The following is an 18,922-nucleotide window of genomic DNA, read 5'->3' as shown; positions in this document are numbered from 1 at the left end:
AATTACTCTCTTCTTAATTGTTTCAATGAGTTTACAATAAAAATTGGTTAACGAATAAGAATATAATAATGAAAGAAAAGAAAATGAACAGTCTCAAAAGAATTTTAAATAATTTTATTCAAAAAGGGTTTAACTAAATAATATAAGTAATTTTCATGTTTTTGATTTATTTAAAAATATCTATTCTTACAAAAAAAATTAAATGTTTATGTTTTTGTGTTCTATTCTTATATTTATAAAAACAAATAGAATATTTCTTAATAATCATTTCAAACTAAATGTGCGATTTTTTATTCTTATTTAAGTTTTTTAAAATATTACTTAAATAACAAAAAAATATATAAGTTTTTTGTAATACTCGTTTCAATAGAAAAAATAACAACCAATAATTATACTAAAAATATAAAATTCGAATTTATTCAATATAATTTGTTCCTTATTTTGATTATTAGTTTGGAGTTTTTAGAATAAATTCTAACTTCCTTTATTTTAAAATAGAGTACCATCGATTGATTCTTGATGAGTTGGTACCACATAATATTAAAATGGATTTTGTGTGGCGTTAGTGTTTCACAATTTAGACATAGAAAATTGGTGTTTATATTTATATTAATAGATTCCTGTTATCAAAATCTTCACTTTTCATTTTTAAGATTTCCTTAGTTTCTTCACTTTTACAATCATCGCAGAGCCTGATATTTCTCTGTCTTTTCAATGAGTTAGAAAAAGTCATAGCAGAAATCAAAGGACTGACATTACTTCTACTCATCTTTATAGTTGATAAGAAATAATCAGATTACTTGAGATATCCGAACCTATTTATATAATTAATTATTTCAAATGAATAGTTTAGCATTCAACCAATTATTTGTTTCTTGTTTTTAATTCTTAACTTTCTATCTTTAAGTTAAGTCTATAACAGATGAAAAAAAGATACCAAAGGGGAATAAACAACTCAATATAAATTTCCATTTGCTCTATTTTTGGAACAATAAAAATTATTTATATTTTTTTAAATTCATTTAAATTGATTATAACTACCCTACTTAATCTTTTGATCTAATTTCTTTATTCCATTAGGGACTATTATGATAGACATTGAAACATTAAACTCTCTCTTATTCACCACAAACAATGGCCTTTTACTTTCTATTTGTCGTAACGTTTGTTTTTTTGTTTGTTTTTAATTTAATCTATCTGGGTGACACAATACAATTATTTTTATTTTATTACAGCTAAATAGTTATCGAGACATGGGCATATGAATTAGTACAGTTTTATTATTGATATAAAAAGGTCATGGTGTTATGATTTCTAAAACCCAGGTTTTATTTTAAATTTTATAAGTGTTAAATAATTCTATTTATTGATTAAACTATATTTTAATTATAAAAATATTATTAAAGTATAGTTTTTAATAAACCCCAGAAGTTAAATAGTTTTTAAAGCGTTAAATTAAAGAAAAAGAGGAATGATATTTACAAAATAGTTAATTTATGATATTGAAGATCCGTTATGTATTAAAAATGCGATTATTGTATTAAATTATTTTTCAAGTTATGGAAAAATAGAAGAATTATTTTTATGGGCATTTAAAGAAGAAAATTGTAATTTAAAAACAGCGTATTTAGAAGAAAAAAATGAAGTAGAATTTAATAGATTTTATTCAATATTTAGTCGAGTATATTCATTACAAGAAATCAATGAATTTCAAAGAAATATATGTAAACCAATAATTGAAACACCAGAATATTTTGAACAACTTAATATTGAATTATTAAAAAGTCCAAAAGAAGAATTTACAGAAGAAATGATAGAAATATCAAATCAATCATTAGGGACATTAAGAGAAATTATATTAACAATGACTGAATCAATGAAAAATAATATTGAACAATTACCAAAAGAATATTGTTCAATATTAAAATATATTATTGAACATGAAACTGTTAATTTAAATAAACAAGAAATTCAAAAAATATATGAAGAATTATTTGCTGTTTTTATTCAACAAAATATTGTTCCTTTTCTTCAAAATGAAGTTTTACTTAGAAAGATGTATAAAAACGAATTAATCGATCAAAATATTAATAAGATTAAATTCATTGCTGAAACTTTTAAAACTTTCGGATTTAAATCTAATGAAAGTTGTGTTTTATTACTTAGAAATTGTATCGACGAAAATGGTCTTTCTGAATTATTTAATAAAATTATTAATCAAGCTGAAATTATTCAACATCCTAAACCTTTAAATAAATTAAATAATTTGATTTTATTACTTCACTCTTCTATATTACCAATTAAAAGAAATTTAAGTCATGAAGTTTCTGCTAAATTATTAAAAGCTTTGGAAATACCTGCTTGTTGTTATGATGATTTTTTAGTTTATAATAAGTTAATTCAAAATATAGCTAATTTTACTATGAGTTATTACCATTGTTTTAGAGAAACATTAGACAAAGCAGAAGCTCAATCTAAAGAATTAGAAGAGATTAAATCTCAAATCGAAAAGGCTAAAAAAGAATTAAAATCTAAAAAATTAAAAAATTGTAATCTTCAGATTAGACTTGATGACTTGAAAAGTAAAAACGAACAAGATGATGAAATGGATGTAATGAGTTTCTTACGTGAGATGGCTAAAGAAAAACAAGAAAATCAACGTCTTGCTGAAATCCATATAAAAGAAAAGAAAGACAAAAAACATTCTGATAAAAAGAAAGAAAAAAGAAAATCTTTCTTTAAAGACGAAGAAATTCCCGTTGTTCGTTCATTATCTTCTTTTGAAGGTAAAGATTGTGGTAAAAATTCTTACTATAAAAGAGAAAGTTGTGCGTCTGTTTGTATTGCTGGTAGTAGTGAATATGAGGAAAAGAAAAAGAATAGGCTATCTAGATCATTTTTAGGACTTTTCGAAAAGAAAAAGAAAGAAAAGAAAAGTGGTGATGAAAGTGGTTGTGATAGTAGTGTATTAGATTCTAGTGAGACTGTATATCCTGTTAGTGTTTCCTCAAATACTCCATCTCTCAGATCAAACGTTCATTTATAACTTTTATATTCATTTTATTTTTATTTAAACCAATTTCATTTCTTTTTTTATTTATTTCTTTTTGATACTTCTTTTCATTTCGTTTAACTCCTTTTTTATTAATTTTTATATTCTTATAAATTAATTGATCTATATCTTCACCAATGAAATCTTTATATTTGAAAATACCTTTACTCATTTCACAAAATTATTTCTTTTAACTATAAATTTAAGTACTCAAAATGTAGTTATTTTTTATTATATTTTTTATAGAAGTGGTTACAACAAAATCATAATTTATTTAATCTTTGCAAAATTTACAATATTCATTATTCCAATTAATAATCGTTCTATCAATCTTTTTTAAAAATATAAATATGAACCTCTTTTATTTTACTTAAAAATTTGTATTAATTGTGTTTATTTATTATGTTCAATATTTAGTTTATTAATTATTCATTCATATTAACGAATATTTTGATGATGTTATTTAACTATAATATTAACTTCTTTGAATAATATTACTTTAGAAGAATGATTCTATAAAATGAGTTGCTTCTTTGGACTGATAAATTTAAGAGAAAAAAACAAAGTTAAATTAAAATGAAGAATAAAGACAAAGTTAATTATAAAATAGAAACACCTTTAGAAGAAAGAAAACGAATAACTTGTTGAGAAACGGAAGTACCAGTAAGAACAATGTTTAATAATTTTGTACATTTATTGAGTAACATTTGAATACCCGAGTCAGTAACATTAACACACATACGTAATTCTACAGTAGTTAATAAAGGACAAAAATCGGAAATATTTGATAATAAAGCATCACTACATTGAGAGAAATTTAATCTCATTACATTCATCCATTGAGCTTCTTGAGAAAATAATTGAGGGGCACTATAAGTAACTCCTTGCATAGAAAAACTAGTAATTCTAGGTAAAGCATTAATAATGAATTGAATTTGATTTGGAGTAAAAGGAGTAAAAGAGATATCAAGATATTGTAATGAATGGATACCAGATAAAATGATACCACAATCAGGAGTAATATTTTCACAACCACTGATATCAAAATGAGATAAATTTAAACAAGAATCTCTTACAGCTAATATTACTCTATTAGTTACTGCTGTTGTATTACTTAAGAATAATACTCTAAGACGAGGAGAACGATAAATGAATTGAATTAAAGCAGTTTCAGTTAAAGTAGTATTATTTGTACAATAAAAATGAGTTAAAGAATGAGCATTATCACCTAATACAGTTAAAGCAATAGTAGTTAAAGCAAGACAAGAATTAAGATTTAAGCTAATTAAATCACATCCTCTAACAGTAAAGAAATTAATTAAAGTTTGTTCATTCATTTTACATTGTTTAAAAGATAAAGTAAGAGGAGAAAATTTCCCACCTTTTCTAACAACAGATCTTCTAGTGACATTTGCTGCAACACAACTTGATTGAAGAAAAGATTGAATAGAAGGTTCATCAACAATTAATCCATCTAATATTAAAGTTTTTAAATTTGGAGTATTTTGTAAAATATTAGTTAAAAAATAAGTAGAAATACGAGTACAACCAGAAATATTTAAATAAATAAGATCAGCTAACCAAGAAAATAAAGAAGAAGCATATAATTGATTATAAGATCTCATAAGATGTTCACCAGAAACACCAAAACAATTAGATAAATTTAAATTATTTAATTTAAATTTAGAATGAAATAATTGAGATAAAGTAAGTATTCCAGCATTAACACAATTTGTTAAATTTAAATAAGTTAATTCAGGAATTTTTTGTAAAAATGATTGAATTGATTTATCAGTTAATCTTTGTGAAGATATAGATAATGAAGATAAATGTGAATTTCTTTTTGAAAGAATAGAAAGACATTCATCAGTAAGATTTTTACAATTTAATAATTCTAATTCAATTAAATCATGAAGGTATTGTAAACCTTTACTTGTTAATAATGTATTATTTGCTTTAAAAATACGTAATGTATTTACATTTAAAATATTTTGTATTCCATAATCTGTAATTCTTGAACAATTAGAAACATTAAGTGTTTCTAATGGTGGTGATGATTGTAATATTGCTAATAAACAAAAATCATCAAATGGAAGACATCCTGATGCATTTAAATGTTTTAAATATGGAAAATTTTTACACATAATTCCTAATTCATCTGATGAACATCCTCTAGCAAATGAAATATCTAATGTAGTAATATGTAATGATAATGATAATTGAAATATATTAAGACAAGTACTTCTTGTTAATAAATGTGTATTATGAATATCTAATGTTATTGTATTTACACCTGATGCAAGTAATCTATACATAATAATATTTAAATCTATATCTGTTGCATTTGGATTATTTGAAACTACTTGAAGTAATTTTGTAGCAAGTAATGGTGGTAAAGGTAATGGTTCTTGTGATTGTGATAATGATGAAAAATTTTCATCAAACCGACTAAATGCATCTAAAATAATTTCTGTTAATGAAGGAATAATTGTTCCTTCACGACAAAATAATGAAAATGGATGAGATGGAATATTTAATGAAACAGCTTTTCTTCTTCTTTGATGAGTTAATTGAAATGATTGCATCTTCTTATTTCAAAAATGATATTAACAGTTAAAAAAAAAAAAGAAAAAAACAATTTGGAAAAAGTAAAGTACTTGGAAGTTTCTTATTAAAATCAATATAATATATAATTTTTTATTATCAAATTCATTGTTTATTATTCTTTTTCATGTTTAAACTACAGATTATGTAAATTTTCTTGTTAAGAATTATTGTTTTTAGATTATACGTTTTATTCTTTTAAAATATCTTATACTTTATTGATGTATATTATAGGAATAAAATTAATGAAAAATATAATTGAATGAAAATAAGAAAAGGAACAAAGACTTGAAAATTCAATTAAGTAAATAGAAATAACAATATTATTTATTATTAATTTATGTTTTTTATTTTATGAATTCTAGTTTTCATTAAATTAAATCATTTTCATTATATATCACCCACTCTACAATAGAAAACAATAATTGAAAAGAAATATTACAAAGATTAATATAAAAGAAGAATAAGTTTATTTTTTTAGAGAAATAAGAAGAAAAATTTATTGGTAATAAAATGAGAAATAATTTTCTCAATAGTTTAGAGTTAATAACCACTCTATGCAATGGTTTTGTTCTAAGATAAACAATTATATTTTTTAAAGACAAACCATATTATTGAATGGTGTTTTATAATAAAAAAATTATAAATCATAGTATTTTTGAAAGAAGGACAAAACAAAAAGAACAATAAGAAAAGAAACAATAAAAGAACTAAATACTAAAAGTTAAAAAACAAAAAGAAAAGGAAGAAAATTCTGAAGAAGAAAAGTTCTAAGAAGAAAAGAACTGCATAATCAAACGAATGATCAAAGCATTATTTATTGTAAATTGTTCAAATGATATTATTTACCAAAAAAATTATGGAAAAACAATTGATAAAGGTGTTCTAGTTCCATTTTATGATAAATGTTTGTTTTGACATTTAATTATTTTTTATTTTACCAAATTCAGGTAAATATTAATTGGATTAATTAATTTCAATATAAAATAAAAAAGGTATTTTAAAATTATAAATATATTTAATAAATTATATTTGTTTATAAAAAAAAAAGATTTAAAATTAAATATTTACTTTTTATAGTAACTACTATTCCAAATTATAATAATATACCACCAGTAATCAATTGTAATAGTTATTGTTTATTCCATTTTTGTCATGAAGTTTGTTTTATATTCTTATTAGATTAAAATAATAAAAAATCTTAATAATAGTTACCATCTAATTCAGTCTATTTTATTGCTGTTACTGATATAGATGTTTCACCATTATTTATTTCATCATTTCTTCAACGAATTCGTATTATATTAAAATATTGTTATCCAGATGGATCATTTAATGATAATACATTAAAACAAGATTATATTCGTCTTATACAAATTATGGATCAACTTGCTGATGGAGGATTTCCATTTATTACAGAACCAAATACTATTGATGCTCTTCTTAATGAAAATACAACATCTCAAAAAATAGAAAAAGCAGTTTTAGGAGAATTAACAGTAAATTATGATAAAGATGCATTAGGTTCAAGAACTCTTCCATGGAGAAAAGATGGAGTTATTCATAAAACAAATGAAATTTTATTTGATGTTAATGAACGTATTTCTACAGTTTTTAATCTTATAACAGGAAAAGCATCAAGAACAGAAGTATTAGGAGAAGTAATTTGTATTTCTTCATTAAGTGGAATTCCAGATATTACACTTAGATTTGAAAATCCACAAATTATAGATGATGTTTCATTTCATCCATGTATTAGAATTGGAAAATGGGAACAACAAAAAGTTCTTTCTTTTATTCCACCTGATGGAAAATTTACATTATTTAATTATCGTGTAAGAGGTACTCTTCAAGCACCAATTAAATTAGGTGGATCTATTAAATATACTTCTTCACAAGGATTAGTTGAATTAAGTGTTTATTCAAATAATATTGCAGGATTTGGAAATGGTCCATTAAAAAGTGAATTAATTAATCAACAAGTTATCATAGAATTTCCAGTTTCTGTTACATCATGTCAATTAGTTGTTAATACTGGAAAATATATTTTTGATGGAATAAAACATGTTTGTTTCATTTTTAATTATTTTCATTAATTTATTTATTAAAATAACAACATTACTTATATAATAATAATGAAATATTAAGTAATAAAATAGGTTTTAATTTGGAATATTGGAAAAAATGACCCAAAAATTGTCCCAACTATTAGTGGTACTGTTAACCGTTCAATGTATGAAGATACTGATACTTTTACTAAAGTTTCAATGAATTTCCAAATTATTAATTATGCTGCTTCTGGATTAAGATTTAAACATCTTGAATGTAATCAACCTTATCAAGTAAGAAAAGGAGTTAAATTTACTACTTATGGAGGAAGATATCTCATTAAAGTTTAATCATGAATTGAATCGTTTTCAATTGATTGAATTTTTAATAATTTCAATACAAAAATTTTGTTATTTATATTCTATTATTAATAAACCCATAATTTCTTTATCAAAAACAATTAAAATTTTTGAATTAAGTCTATTATTTAATTATTGGAAATATGATGTCTAAATTAGAGTCTCTGAATTAACTGTAGAGAAAATTGTTCTTCTAAACCTGATTTCCTTTTTTTTTCTTTCTTTCTTTGAATGATATTATAATCATTCTAAAACAAAAAGTTATTAATTTAAGAAAACATAAATCAATAAGAAATTTATTAAATTCTATGACAATTGATGAATCTATTAACCAATTATTTATTGAGATAAATTCTATTAACTCATTAATTGTTTGTTATCTTTTTTTATACATAACTAAATAATTAATGTTATTAAAGAATGATATTATTGATGTTATCTTAAAAGAAGTTCTTGAAATTAAGACAAAACAAGATGCTTTATTTGTATTACTTACAAATCCATCTCTTTCATTAGCAAGTTTGATTTATAGACAATATTCAATAACTGAAGATAATCTCCATGAAATATCTACATTCATTGAGTCTATCAAAAAAGACTTTTCATTATTATGTCATTGTCCAGAAACACTCTTCGATAGTTTTATCAAGTTTCTTCCTCATAATATGAAACATAGATTACTTCAATTTTCTTCTACTTCGTTGTTATCATCAATAAAAACTAAAAAGATTCAAGAAAGGTATAAATTTGATTATCTTACTCAACAAGTTAAAGAAATTCAACATGATTGGATAGATCAATTGACATCAAAACCTCTTAGTCACATACAACTAAGTAAATTCAATAATTTATCAACGGTCATTTCAACACTAGACATTGAAAGTCTTCAGAAATGGGTTGGTAAAAATGAATGTGAATTAATTTATTCAGTTCATCAATTAGGTAGTACTGCAGATTTTAATGACAAAATTAGTGGAAAACAAAACATTACATTTCTTTTTAGTGTTTCAAATGGATTTGTATTTGGATGTCATTTTGGTCAAATCCCAAAAACTTGTCAACATCTTATTCATGCTAAAAATGATCCAAATCATTTCATTTTTACTCTTGGTGGATGTCGTGGAACAAAACCAAAAAGATTTCAAAGAACTACTAATACTAGTGCATTATGGTTGATGTCTAACCTTGAAACTGAGAAACTTATTGATATAGATGCTGCTTTTTATATTAAACACTATGGAAAATCTTTTGTATATCAAAATATTGATGAGTTCTACACTATAAAATCCAAAGAGATTGATACTTTCACAGGTAATCATTATCCTTCAACATTTAGAATAAAATATCTTTTTGTATTACAATGGAAATAGACTAAAAGAATTTAAGTCCATTTTTCAAGAATTTTTTATTCTAAAGATCGTTTACTTTATTTAATTGTGAAATTAGAGAATAATATCATCTAATTATTTGGAATTAATTTATATAAATTATGAATCTTATCAATACATATAATTGTTTAATTTAAATTAAACTTGGTTAATGAATAATAATTCTGATAATATAATTTTAAAATGATTTCAATAACCAATAGTAAAGCAATACAATTTTAATAAAATTTTGATGGAAATAACCTAAGAAAACATAATAACTTAGAATTTCATATTGTTATATAAATAATTTGTTCTTACTCATTCTTACAAAATAAAAATAGCTAAAAATTATTTTCATATTACTTTCAACACACTTAATTGTTGAAACACAATATCAAAATAATATGTTCTATGTGTTTTCTTTTTATATTTCATTATTGTTTATGATGATTCATTCAATTTGTATTTAATACTTATAAAACATGTTAATTGAAATAGAATAAATAACTATTTTATTATTATGCCTAATTGATATTGTTAGTTAATCAATTGAAATATTATATTATGATGTATTCATTAGTTAAACACTGACATGAAATAATTGTTAATTTATTTAATTAATAAATCTGACTTTTTGAATATCTTAAATATACTCTAATAAATTTATTTTTTCATTGTGCTATTCATTTTAGTTTATTGTTTACTTAATTTTTAGTGTTGCTTGTTATTTGTTTATTGGTATATTTTTTACAATTCGGTTGTTATTTACTGACATGAGTATTGAATCTGTTAATGTTTTGTTTACAACGTTATTTGTTTTCTATTCCTTGTTTTATTCTTTCATCAAAAACTATTGATAAAATCCTTTGACTCTTGATGTTTGTAATGTTATATATCTTATACAGGAAGAAATGAATAAAGACAGTATAAGAAAAAGTTTTACTCTGTAGTTTAAACCAAAGAACAGATTAAAACATTTTTGTAGTAAAAAGATTCCTGAACGACATCAATGTTTTCTTTTATTTCATTGTTGTAATAAAATTCAAACTTTGTAGTTTGCTGGTGGCTAATAGAATTGGAAATGTTGAAATATAAAATGGTTTAATCAGAAACAAAATAGAAAGGATTGTTACACATATATGGATTCATAAAAGAAATCAAATAATGAAGAAATATTATGGTATGAACGAATATTAAAAGTGGACGTCATTTATTTTTGAATCAAAAAGTATATAACACGATTAGTATGATTACTAAAAGTGGTAATATTGTTCATTCATTAGCAGTTGGTGATATTCAAATAAAAGTTAAGGAAATTAAAAGATTAACTGAAAACAATTATAATAAAATGTCATAAAGAAATCAAATTTAATAGAGAAATGAAGTTATTCAAAAGAGATACTAGTAAGTGAGTTGTAATTACAAAGTAATGATTCGTATGAGATAATCTTTAGAATTTGAAGTTGAGAATATGGTTATGGTCAAAATAAGAAGTGAAATGAAGTAAATGATTGAAGAGTTTTTATAAAGGAAAATAACAATGTATTTAGATTTAATAAACATTATAATTGACTGAAGATTTACTCTTTATTTATTTTTTATTGTTTTGTGTTGTCATTTAATGAATAAAGTTATGTAAGAATAAAATATTCCTTCATATGAAATAGAAAATGAATATCATTCAAATTGAATTTTGTATATTTTCATATAAATTATTTCAATCATTTAATATTTACATAAAATCGTATTAACTATTGTTTTTACTTTCATTTAACATTCACCACTTTTGTATTCTTTTGTCTTCAAACTATTTTTTTTTTCAATAATGTGAATATGTTTTATTGGTTTCTTTTCAAATATCAATACTAATTATGAACAAATTCATAAATTGAAGAATAAACTTAGTTTATATCAAATTTTCATATTCCTCCTGGATTTATTTCTAATAAACAACACAATTAAATCTCATTACACAATAACTAATTTGATTAACTTGACATTAAACTTGAATTTTCTCTTGTTTAATGAGAATGAATTAGATAATACAGAAAAAGAAAATAACACAGATTTATGATATTACCAATATTGTTTATTAAATAATTATCATAAACAATAAAAGTAAACAAATAGATCATCAGCCATGTAGTTCGTTTTAATGAAATTAAAGAAAATAAACTGTTTTAAGAAATTAAAGACTTGCTTTTCTATCACTCATTTTATCTTTAGAAATTGTTAGTTATATTTCTAACAAAAAAAAAAAACATAAAGTAGTTTAAAATATGAATTAAAAACAATTCTTTAATCAACTCAACATTAAATAATCATAAGTGATAAGAAGAATATTACATTAATGCATCAACAGATGAATTAAGTAATTTAATCATCATCTGTTTTCGTTTTTCAATAAGATGTCGTTGAGAAGGATCTTGACATTTTCCCATTTTTTTAAGTAAAAAAAGATGTATACCTTTTCTAATTTTCAAAGAATCAACATCTTTTAAAGCAATAAGTTTTGTAAATATATTTGTAACATTTTCCATTGAATCATCTCCTAAAACTCTTTGTAGAACAGTTCTTGCAAAAACAATTTCCATAGTAGTTGGTGTAATTAAATTAATTCCTTTTAAAACTCTTAATCCAAGAAAATCTTTTGATATTAATACACCAAGAAGTGTTGCCCAATTAATGATAGCTCTTATACTATATTTTTCTAAATCTTTCATTCTTTCATAGAATGCTATTTGAAAAGTAAATTTATTTGATTTAGATTTTTGAATAATTTGTTCTGCAATAAGTTCAAAATATTTATTATAAGTTTTTGATTGTCCTAAACAATACATTAAAACAAATACAACTTCTCTTTCTTGTTCTCCATGTAATCCAAGTTGAAGTATTCTTTGATATCCATCAACATAATCCATTGCACCCATTAATGCAATAAAAATTGCTTTTCTAAGTTCAGTATTCATATGATGTTCTCTTGCTTTTGCAACTGTTTCATTTTCTCCTTGATTTGTTAATGCTGTAACAAACATTTCTGAATGTGCAGAACCAGCTTCCCACCATTTATTTGTTTTATCTATTATATTTTTTAATCCAACACTTAATTCAAATCCTTTAGTAACTCCATACTTTTTCCAAACAATTCCAATAATTTTTTTATATCTTTCAAGTACAACTTCATTCTTACCAACTAATTTATTATTTTTTAAATCATTTAAACTCTCAATTACAAATTTCTCTTTTACACTAAGTTCTTTCCCTTTTATTACTTCATTAACTTTTATTAAAATTTCTCTCAAACATTTTGGATTCTCATTTCTTATTTTATTTCCTCCATTCTGAATTATTGCCATAACTATATCAAATTTATTTTTTTCAATAGATTCTATTAATAATTCAATCAATAATTTCTCATCAATTACTTTCATATAATATAATCCACATAAAAATACTGCTACTGATCCTGTAGGTGGTTCTTGAAATAATTCTTGAAGTAATTCACCACAAATTCCAATATCTACTGCACCAGATATTCCAGAAACAAATGCAGATAATAATAATACTTGTTCTGTTAAATCTGACATAACATTAATTGTTTTTATACAACACGTAATAATAGCTTGAGTAACAAATGCTTTTGGATATTGTTGATAATATCCACTCACAGTTCCAATAATTCCTTCTAATGTACTTTCAGAAATTCTATTTAATTGTCCACGAACAAATCTTAAAACTTCTTGTTCACTCATAATGTGAATGATAATTAATTAATCAAAAAAACAACAAAATTTTCTAAATAAACCCTAAAACAAAAAAATAATAACAATATTTTTTTTTTAAGAAAAAATAATTTAATAATCAAATAATATGTTATATGAAGATTTAAAATCAAAATACTATTCTATTGAATTTTTTTATATTCAAAAGAAAATCATTAATTAATTGATACTACTACTTTTTTTCTCTTTTATCTCTTTAAAATAATACACCTTAATAAAAATGAACACCTTTGTTGAATAAAAGCTATTTTTTGTTCTTGACTTAATTTCATAACTTGTGTTAAAACATAATTAATACAGTCATTTTGAACATATCCTTCAAAATAACATAATCCACATCGTTCCATTTCTTTTAATAAACATACATCACAACTTCTTTCCCATCCATCTTTATACATTAATTCAAGTTCAAATGGTAATTCATATGATCCTTTTCTCACTTGATTTAATACATATTTTAATGCTGTATATGAATAAATTTGATTTCTAATATGTAATGGACATGTTTGAAATAATTCAGGATTCATTATATAATCTTTTACTACTTTCTTAACAAATTGTTTTGGGTATTGTATAAATGCATCATCTGGCCAACATTCTACAAATGCTCCAAACATCATAAAATATTTTTCAAATACTTCAAATACATTTTGATTAAATAGGATTGGTTGTTGTCCTATTTGTGGTTGTTGAATTGTTCGTTTTATTTGAAGTGGTTCTTGTCTATAAAACATTTCTGGTTGTTGAACAATAGAAGGAAAAGAATTATTAAATGTAGATATTCTTTTAGGTCCTGATGGTTGAAGAGATTGTTGTGGATAAACATTAGGAATTTCTTCTTTTTTATAAGGTTTCAAATTTTGATTTAAAGATATTTTTTGTTGTTCTCTAGGGATATCTTTAGTTCTATCTCTTATTGATTCATATTTAACTGGAGATGGTGTATGACAAGATTCTCTTTCTTTAATAATATCACGAACAATATGTTGGAAAGTTCTTTTCTGAGATGAATTAGATTTTTGTATTGAACTTGTTGTTTGTATAGGAAGTGGTGGTTGTAATAATCCAATTGTTTCTTTTTGATTTCTTTGTTTTGGAAAAGTTGTTGTAGAAGATAAATCTTTCTGTAAAATTTTTTTTTCTTTTTCTGATTTTAAACCAATTCTTATTTTATCATCTTTCTTAGGAAAAGCAACAGGTAGTTGAAGTAGTTCAACTGAAGAAGAATAATCTGATTGTTCTTTAGTATTTTGTTGGTTAAAAACATCTTTAATTTCATTTATTTTAGGGTTATTATTTTTATTTGTAAATGACTTTTCTTGTTGATGAGATTGATTCTTTTTTTTTGTTTGGTTATTTATTTTTTTCTCTGGTTCATTTAATATGTTTGTAGTAGATTGTATTGATAATGTTGTTAGAGGATCATTTCTTGGAAATATTTGTTGTTCTTGGGTTATTTCCATAGTATTTTCTTTTTGTTCAAATTTTAATGTTTCTTTAGAATAATGACTCTTACTAGGTGGTGAATTCTCAACAGAGGTAAATTCATTGTTTGTTTCTTCATCAGTCAAAGTGTATGAATCATCCTTTTCTTGGTCACTCATCTTTCTATTTTTATAGATTTTTTTGTTTTAGTTTTGTTATTTTCATTATTGTTATTTATAGATATAAAGAATATTCTTAGTTTTTTTTTTTTTTTAAGATAGTATTTTCTTTAAAGGATTTTTTCTAATAATAAATTAGATAATTTTAGAAAAAGAGTTGTTGATTAAGATTTCAGAATTTAAAAAAAAAAAACTAGAAAGATCAGAAAGGATATTCAATATATTCAATAAAAAATATTAATTTAATTCCATTTGATTATTATCATCTTCCCAATATTTTTCAATTTCTAAAAGAAGTTCTTGATTTTCTATACTTAGAATATCTTCTTCTTTCATACCATCTAATAATCCAACACAATTACTTTCTTCTAACATTATTTGATAACAATTAAATCCATGAAAATGACTTTCTTTTTCTCCAATTTCAAGAATTTTTATAATTATTTTTAAAGTATAATGTAAAATATTAGAAGTTTCACCATATGAAATAGAAAGTATTCTATAAAATGAATCAAATACATCAATATTTAATATTTTATTAATAATATCATCATTAAGTACAGCAAGAATATTAATTAATACCCATCCTGATTCAATAACAATTTCATGAATTGGTGATGTATTTATTTCAACAAGAATATTTTTAAATAATTTACTATTTACAATGATTGAAGCAGCATTTCCTTGTTTACATGCAATAATATTTGATAAACAATACATTAGAGTTGGTGTAATTTTATCATTTGTATAATCTGAAATTATTATCATTTCATTTATAAATCCATTATTTACTAATTCTTGTGCAAATTCATTATCATTTGAAATTAATGTTCCAATACATTGTAATACAACTATCATTACTTCTTCATTTCCACTTTTAATTCCTTTAATAAAAAGTGGTAAAAGTGGTTTTTTTAGATTTTGACAATATGTTGTATCTTCACATAAATAATCTAATCCAAGTAATGCTTGTGATACAATCATTGAATCATTCATTGTTGCTGCATATATAAGATATTCAGCAAATTGTGTAAATATAGAATAAGATGGTTTTGGTGTAAATAAACATAAATTAGAAACTAATCTTGTACATTCAACAAACATTGCTTGTTCTGTATTATCTTTAATAAAATATATTAATATATTAATTATTCTATTCATTACTTCATCTCTTAATTTAATATTTTCTGAAGCTAAATTTGCAAATACCCAACAAATATCTCTTTTAAATTGATTTGTTAACATAAATGGAAGAAGTTGTTCAATAACTCCAAGTTGAATCATTTTTATAAGTTGTTGAGTATTTCCTGAACTTACATTAACTAATATATAAAGTATATTCATTTTAACTTCATTATCAATGTTTTTTTGAAATATTTGTAACATACGAGGAATAGTTATTGTCATAAGTATCATATCAAATATTCTTGATTCAAATTCATTTGAAACTTCTGGTGCTTTTTTAACAATTTCTTTTAACATTTTAATACTTTCAATGATAATTTCATAATTATCACTTTGAATTCCATTAAGAAGTAATTGTATTTGTTTATCATTTACATTAAAATATTTTTCTTCTGAATTTATTTTTATTTTTTCTATTTCTTCTTCTTTATTATTTTTTCTTTTTAACTCTAACATTTCTTTTCTTTTATTTTGTCTTAATGTAGAATGTATTGAATAATTAGTATTACATACTTCAGATAAATTTTGTATACTTTTTCTATACATTCTCCTTCTTTTATTTTTACTAGTTTTTAGTTTTTGTTTTTGGAATAACATATTTTATAAATTTCTTGAACTTAAAAATTTTATTGAATTATGTTCTAAATAAATCATTTTTTAATTGAAAAGACAGAGATGTATTGTTTTAATGATGATCTTTATTTTACAAAAAAAAATACAGAAAAACTTCATCAACATAAATACTCATGTATTGATCATTCATTATTGAATACTTATATTTTTAATAGTTTGTATTATTTTCTTTACTTCTATGAAAAAAAAAATGTAATATTTATTTCCATTATTAAACTTATTAAACTTATTCATTTTATTAGAATATTTATACCAACCAATTCTAACTTATTTAATACCAAGAAATTTAGCTCCAAATATTATTAGTATTTTAGGATTAATTGCATGTCTTCTAGCTTTAGTTGTACATTATCTTAATATTTTTGGACGATATGAATATTTAATTATTGGGATTTTATTATTTTTATATCAATTATTTGATAGTTTAGATGGAATGCAAGCAAGAAGAACAAAATCATCAAGTGCATTAGGAGAACTTGTTGATCATGGTATTGATGCATTTACATCAGGAATAATTATTGTTATTTTAACTCAACAATGTGGAATGAATCAAACACAACAAATAATTTTAATACTTGAATGTTATATAGTTTTTTATATGAATCATTTTATTGGATATTTTGAAGGTAAATTAGAATTTGGCTATATTTTAAATCCAACTGAAGCATTATGTATATTAATTATTTATCAAATAATTAGAACAATTTTTAATTTAACTCCATATATTTTTCAAACAACAAAATTAGGAAATTTATCATTAAATACATTACTTGTTATTATTCTTACTATATTTGCTTTAGTTAATGTTATTACTATTTTAATTAAATTAAGAAATTATTCTAATATAATTAAAACAATTTATCCATTTATTATTATTATTATTATTGCATTATTTATTATGATGAAAAAAACTAATTCATCAATTCTTCTTCAACTTAAAATTTTCACTTCAATATTATTATTAACTCATTATATTCAACTTTTTATTGCTCATTATATTCTTCAAATAGATCGTCCAGGAATTGGTTTTTTATATTCTACTTTTATATTATTTTCAAATATTTATCTTGTGAATATTTCTAATATTAATTTGATTACTGGTAACTTAACTGGAATAGATTCATTTCCAACTGTTATTTTGATAATATTTGGATTTAGTTTTGCATTTTTATCAGAACTATCATTGATCATTAATGTGTTTATTATTTTCAGTAAAGTTTTAAGACTCCATCCATTTACTATTTGAGTCAATATAATCATTTAAAATGAAAAAAAAAGATAATTTTACTTATTATTCATTTATTGTTATTTAATTTGAAATATTCATTTAAAACTCTTGTTCACTTAATAGCATATTTGGTATTCCATTATGAATTGGATAATGTCTTTCACAGATAGGACAAATTAATTCCCCTTCAATAACTTGACAATCCATAACAACATCCCAAAGAGCTTGAAGAAATTGTTGGTTTGTTTTCCAATCTTCTGGAAGAGTTGGTGGAACTACTAATCCAATATTTGCTGCACCAGTCACAAGTCCATTCCAATTTAATCGTTCTGACTCAACAAGTGAAATTAAAAAGTTTGCATCAAGTGGTGTTGTTACTTTTTCAACTTTTTCTGCTGTAATTTTTAATGGAAAACTATTAATACCACATTGTCGTTTTGTACAAATAAGAAGGTTGTGTGTAAATAATTTCATAACTTCTTAATCAAATTAGTGCAAATAACTTAATTTTTATTTGAGATGAATAGGGTTTTGAATTTCTTAATAAATATTTTTTTCGATATATATAACGTAATTGATAGAAAGAAGAAACTCATTTAAAACTAGTATCACTTAGGTATGGAAAGAGAACACAAAAATCAACATGATGAAATACAACAACAATACGATATGCATTTTGCACATGAACAATTAACATATAGATATTTTAAAGAAATGCAAGAAATTAGAAAAAAAGATAGAGTTTGTTGTTTTTATATACTATCAGAAAGATAATTAATATATTAGCAACAAATGAAAAAGATAAATGAAGAAGAACGAATAGCTAGAGCTGAAACAATGTATCAATTAGAAGATGGTCAATATTTTATTAAAAATGGAACTTTAATGTATAAATTATCTTCAAAAGATATTGTTGCTAAAGCTTCTGTTCATTAAATTACATTTTTTTTAGATAATTATGTTATTTCTCTTTGTTTTTTTTTTATCTAAAATACAATTTCATAAGATTTGAGTTCTTAAATATGAAATATCAATTAGACTTTCCATTTATCAAAA

General features: G+C 22.6%; 10 protein-coding genes across 10 annotated transcripts, besides 39 other annotated features; 5 read left to right on the top strand and 5 right to left on the bottom strand.

The window, feature by feature from the left end:
* The first annotated feature begins 100 nt into the window (after positions 1-100).
* Positions 101-204: a sequence feature (AT_rich).
* Positions 205-285: 81 nt separating this feature from the next.
* Positions 286-344: a sequence feature (AT_rich).
* Positions 345-816: 472 nt separating this feature from the next.
* Positions 817-837: a sequence feature (AT_rich).
* A 153-nt stretch (positions 838-990) lies between these two features.
* Positions 991-1,037: a sequence feature (AT_rich).
* A 270-nt stretch (positions 1,038-1,307) lies between these two features.
* Positions 1,308-3,046, top strand: EDI_056840 (uncharacterized protein; the record flags this gene model as incomplete). The annotated part of the gene is made up of 2 exons (XM_001739293.1): positions 1,308-1,325; positions 1,490-3,046. 2 exons carry the CDS (start codon positions 1,308-1,310, stop codon positions 3,044-3,046), a joined length of 1,575 nt encoding a protein of 524 aa, XP_001739345.1.
* Positions 1,327-1,422: a sequence feature (AT_rich).
* Positions 2,196-2,218: a sequence feature (AT_rich).
* Positions 2,248-2,278: a sequence feature (AT_rich).
* Positions 2,515-2,549: a sequence feature (AT_rich).
* Positions 2,912-2,937: a microsatellite.
* Positions 3,036-3,163: a microsatellite.
* A 110-nt stretch (positions 3,164-3,273) lies between these two features.
* Positions 3,274-3,297: a sequence feature (AT_rich).
* A 114-nt stretch (positions 3,298-3,411) lies between these two features.
* Positions 3,412-3,482: a sequence feature (AT_rich).
* Positions 3,483-3,651: 169 nt separating this feature from the next.
* On the bottom strand, positions 3,652-5,637 carry EDI_056830 (EIN3-binding F-box protein, putative; the record flags this gene model as incomplete). The annotated part of the gene is made up of 1 exon (XM_001739292.1): positions 3,652-5,637. One exon carries the CDS (start codon positions 5,635-5,637, stop codon positions 3,652-3,654), a length of 1,986 nt encoding a protein of 661 aa, XP_001739344.1.
* Positions 4,710-4,738: a sequence feature (AT_rich).
* An 83-nt stretch (positions 5,638-5,720) lies between the features above and the next one.
* Positions 5,721-5,756: a sequence feature (AT_rich).
* A 130-nt stretch (positions 5,757-5,886) lies between these two features.
* Positions 5,887-5,979: a microsatellite.
* Positions 5,980-6,012: a sequence feature (AT_rich).
* A 268-nt stretch (positions 6,013-6,280) lies between these two features.
* Positions 6,281-6,304: a sequence feature (AT_rich).
* A 12-nt stretch (positions 6,305-6,316) lies between these two features.
* Positions 6,317-6,441: a microsatellite.
* Positions 6,318-6,408: a microsatellite.
* Positions 6,442-6,457: 16 nt separating the features above from the next.
* On the top strand, positions 6,458-8,055 carry EDI_056820 (AP-3 complex subunit mu-1, putative; the record flags this gene model as incomplete). The annotated part of the gene is made up of 4 exons (XM_001739291.1): positions 6,458-6,563; positions 6,737-6,820; positions 6,884-7,722; positions 7,816-8,055. 4 exons carry the CDS (start codon positions 6,458-6,460, stop codon positions 8,053-8,055), a joined length of 1,269 nt encoding a protein of 422 aa, XP_001739343.1.
* Positions 6,576-6,596: a sequence feature (AT_rich).
* Positions 6,622-6,735: a sequence feature (AT_rich).
* Positions 6,822-6,866: a sequence feature (AT_rich).
* Positions 7,732-7,814: a sequence feature (AT_rich).
* A 29-nt stretch (positions 8,056-8,084) lies between the features above and the next one.
* Positions 8,085-8,140: a sequence feature (AT_rich).
* A 232-nt stretch (positions 8,141-8,372) lies between these two features.
* EDI_056810 (uncharacterized protein) lies at positions 8,373-9,434 on the top strand (the record flags this gene model as incomplete). The annotated part of the gene is made up of 2 exons (XM_001739290.1): positions 8,373-8,435; positions 8,484-9,434. 2 exons carry the CDS (start codon positions 8,373-8,375, stop codon positions 9,432-9,434), a joined length of 1,014 nt encoding a protein of 337 aa, XP_001739342.1.
* Positions 9,435-9,535: 101 nt separating this feature from the next.
* Positions 9,536-9,595: a sequence feature (AT_rich).
* Positions 9,596-10,029: 434 nt separating this feature from the next.
* Positions 10,030-10,060: a sequence feature (AT_rich).
* A 1,716-nt stretch (positions 10,061-11,776) lies between these two features.
* On the bottom strand, positions 11,777-13,186 carry EDI_056800 (sgd1p, putative; the record flags this gene model as incomplete). Its single annotated transcript, XM_001739289.1, has 1 exon — positions 11,777-13,186. The coding sequence occupies one exon, from the start codon at positions 13,184-13,186 to the stop codon at positions 11,777-11,779; it is 1,410 nt and encodes a 469-aa protein (XP_001739341.1).
* Positions 12,629-12,656: a sequence feature (AT_rich).
* A 61-nt stretch (positions 13,187-13,247) lies between the features above and the next one.
* Positions 13,248-13,381: a sequence feature (AT_rich).
* A 23-nt stretch (positions 13,382-13,404) lies between these two features.
* Positions 13,405-14,820, bottom strand: EDI_056790 (uncharacterized protein; the record flags this gene model as incomplete). Its single annotated transcript, XM_001739288.1, has 1 exon — positions 13,405-14,820. The coding sequence occupies one exon, from the start codon at positions 14,818-14,820 to the stop codon at positions 13,405-13,407; it is 1,416 nt and encodes a 471-aa protein (XP_001739340.1).
* A 5-nt stretch (positions 14,821-14,825) lies between these two features.
* Positions 14,826-14,968: a sequence feature (AT_rich).
* A 69-nt stretch (positions 14,969-15,037) lies between these two features.
* Positions 15,038-15,068: a sequence feature (AT_rich).
* Positions 15,058-16,551, bottom strand: EDI_056780 (importin subunit alpha-1, putative; the record flags this gene model as incomplete). Its single annotated transcript, XM_001739287.1, has 1 exon — positions 15,058-16,551. One exon carries the CDS (start codon positions 16,549-16,551, stop codon positions 15,058-15,060), a length of 1,494 nt encoding a protein of 497 aa, XP_001739339.1.
* Positions 15,250-15,289: a sequence feature (AT_rich).
* Positions 15,343-15,368: a sequence feature (AT_rich).
* Positions 15,943-15,973: a sequence feature (AT_rich).
* Positions 16,391-16,483: a microsatellite.
* A 129-nt stretch (positions 16,552-16,680) lies between the features above and the next one.
* Positions 16,681-17,884, top strand: EDI_056770 (choline/ethanolaminephosphotransferase, putative; the record flags this gene model as incomplete). Its single annotated transcript, XM_001739286.1, has 2 exons — positions 16,681-16,792; positions 16,881-17,884. 2 exons carry the CDS (start codon positions 16,681-16,683, stop codon positions 17,882-17,884), a joined length of 1,116 nt encoding a protein of 371 aa, XP_001739338.1.
* Positions 16,820-16,890: a sequence feature (AT_rich).
* Positions 17,311-17,354: a sequence feature (AT_rich).
* Positions 17,452-17,500: a sequence feature (AT_rich).
* Positions 17,505-17,538: a microsatellite.
* Positions 17,885-17,887: 3 nt separating the features above from the next.
* Positions 17,888-17,971: a sequence feature (AT_rich).
* On the bottom strand, positions 17,966-18,340 carry EDI_056760 (uncharacterized protein; the record flags this gene model as incomplete). The annotated part of the gene is made up of 1 exon (XM_001739285.1): positions 17,966-18,340. One exon carries the CDS (start codon positions 18,338-18,340, stop codon positions 17,966-17,968), a length of 375 nt encoding a protein of 124 aa, XP_001739337.1.
* A 144-nt stretch (positions 18,341-18,484) lies between these two features.
* On the top strand, positions 18,485-18,802 carry EDI_056750 (uncharacterized protein; the record flags this gene model as incomplete). Its single annotated transcript, XM_001739284.1, has 2 exons — positions 18,485-18,607; positions 18,653-18,802. 2 exons carry the CDS (start codon positions 18,485-18,487, stop codon positions 18,800-18,802), a joined length of 273 nt encoding a protein of 90 aa, XP_001739336.1.
* Positions 18,803-18,922: the final 120 nt, after the last annotated feature.

The sequence above is a fragment of the Entamoeba dispar genome, genomic scaffold, assembly GCF_000209125.1.
Source record: "Entamoeba dispar SAW760 scf_1105229462085 genomic scaffold, whole genome shotgun sequence".
Taxonomy (NCBI): domain Eukaryota; phylum Evosea; order Mastigamoebida; family Endamoebidae; genus Entamoeba; species Entamoeba dispar.
This window is presented reverse-complemented; position numbering and strand designations above follow the sequence as displayed.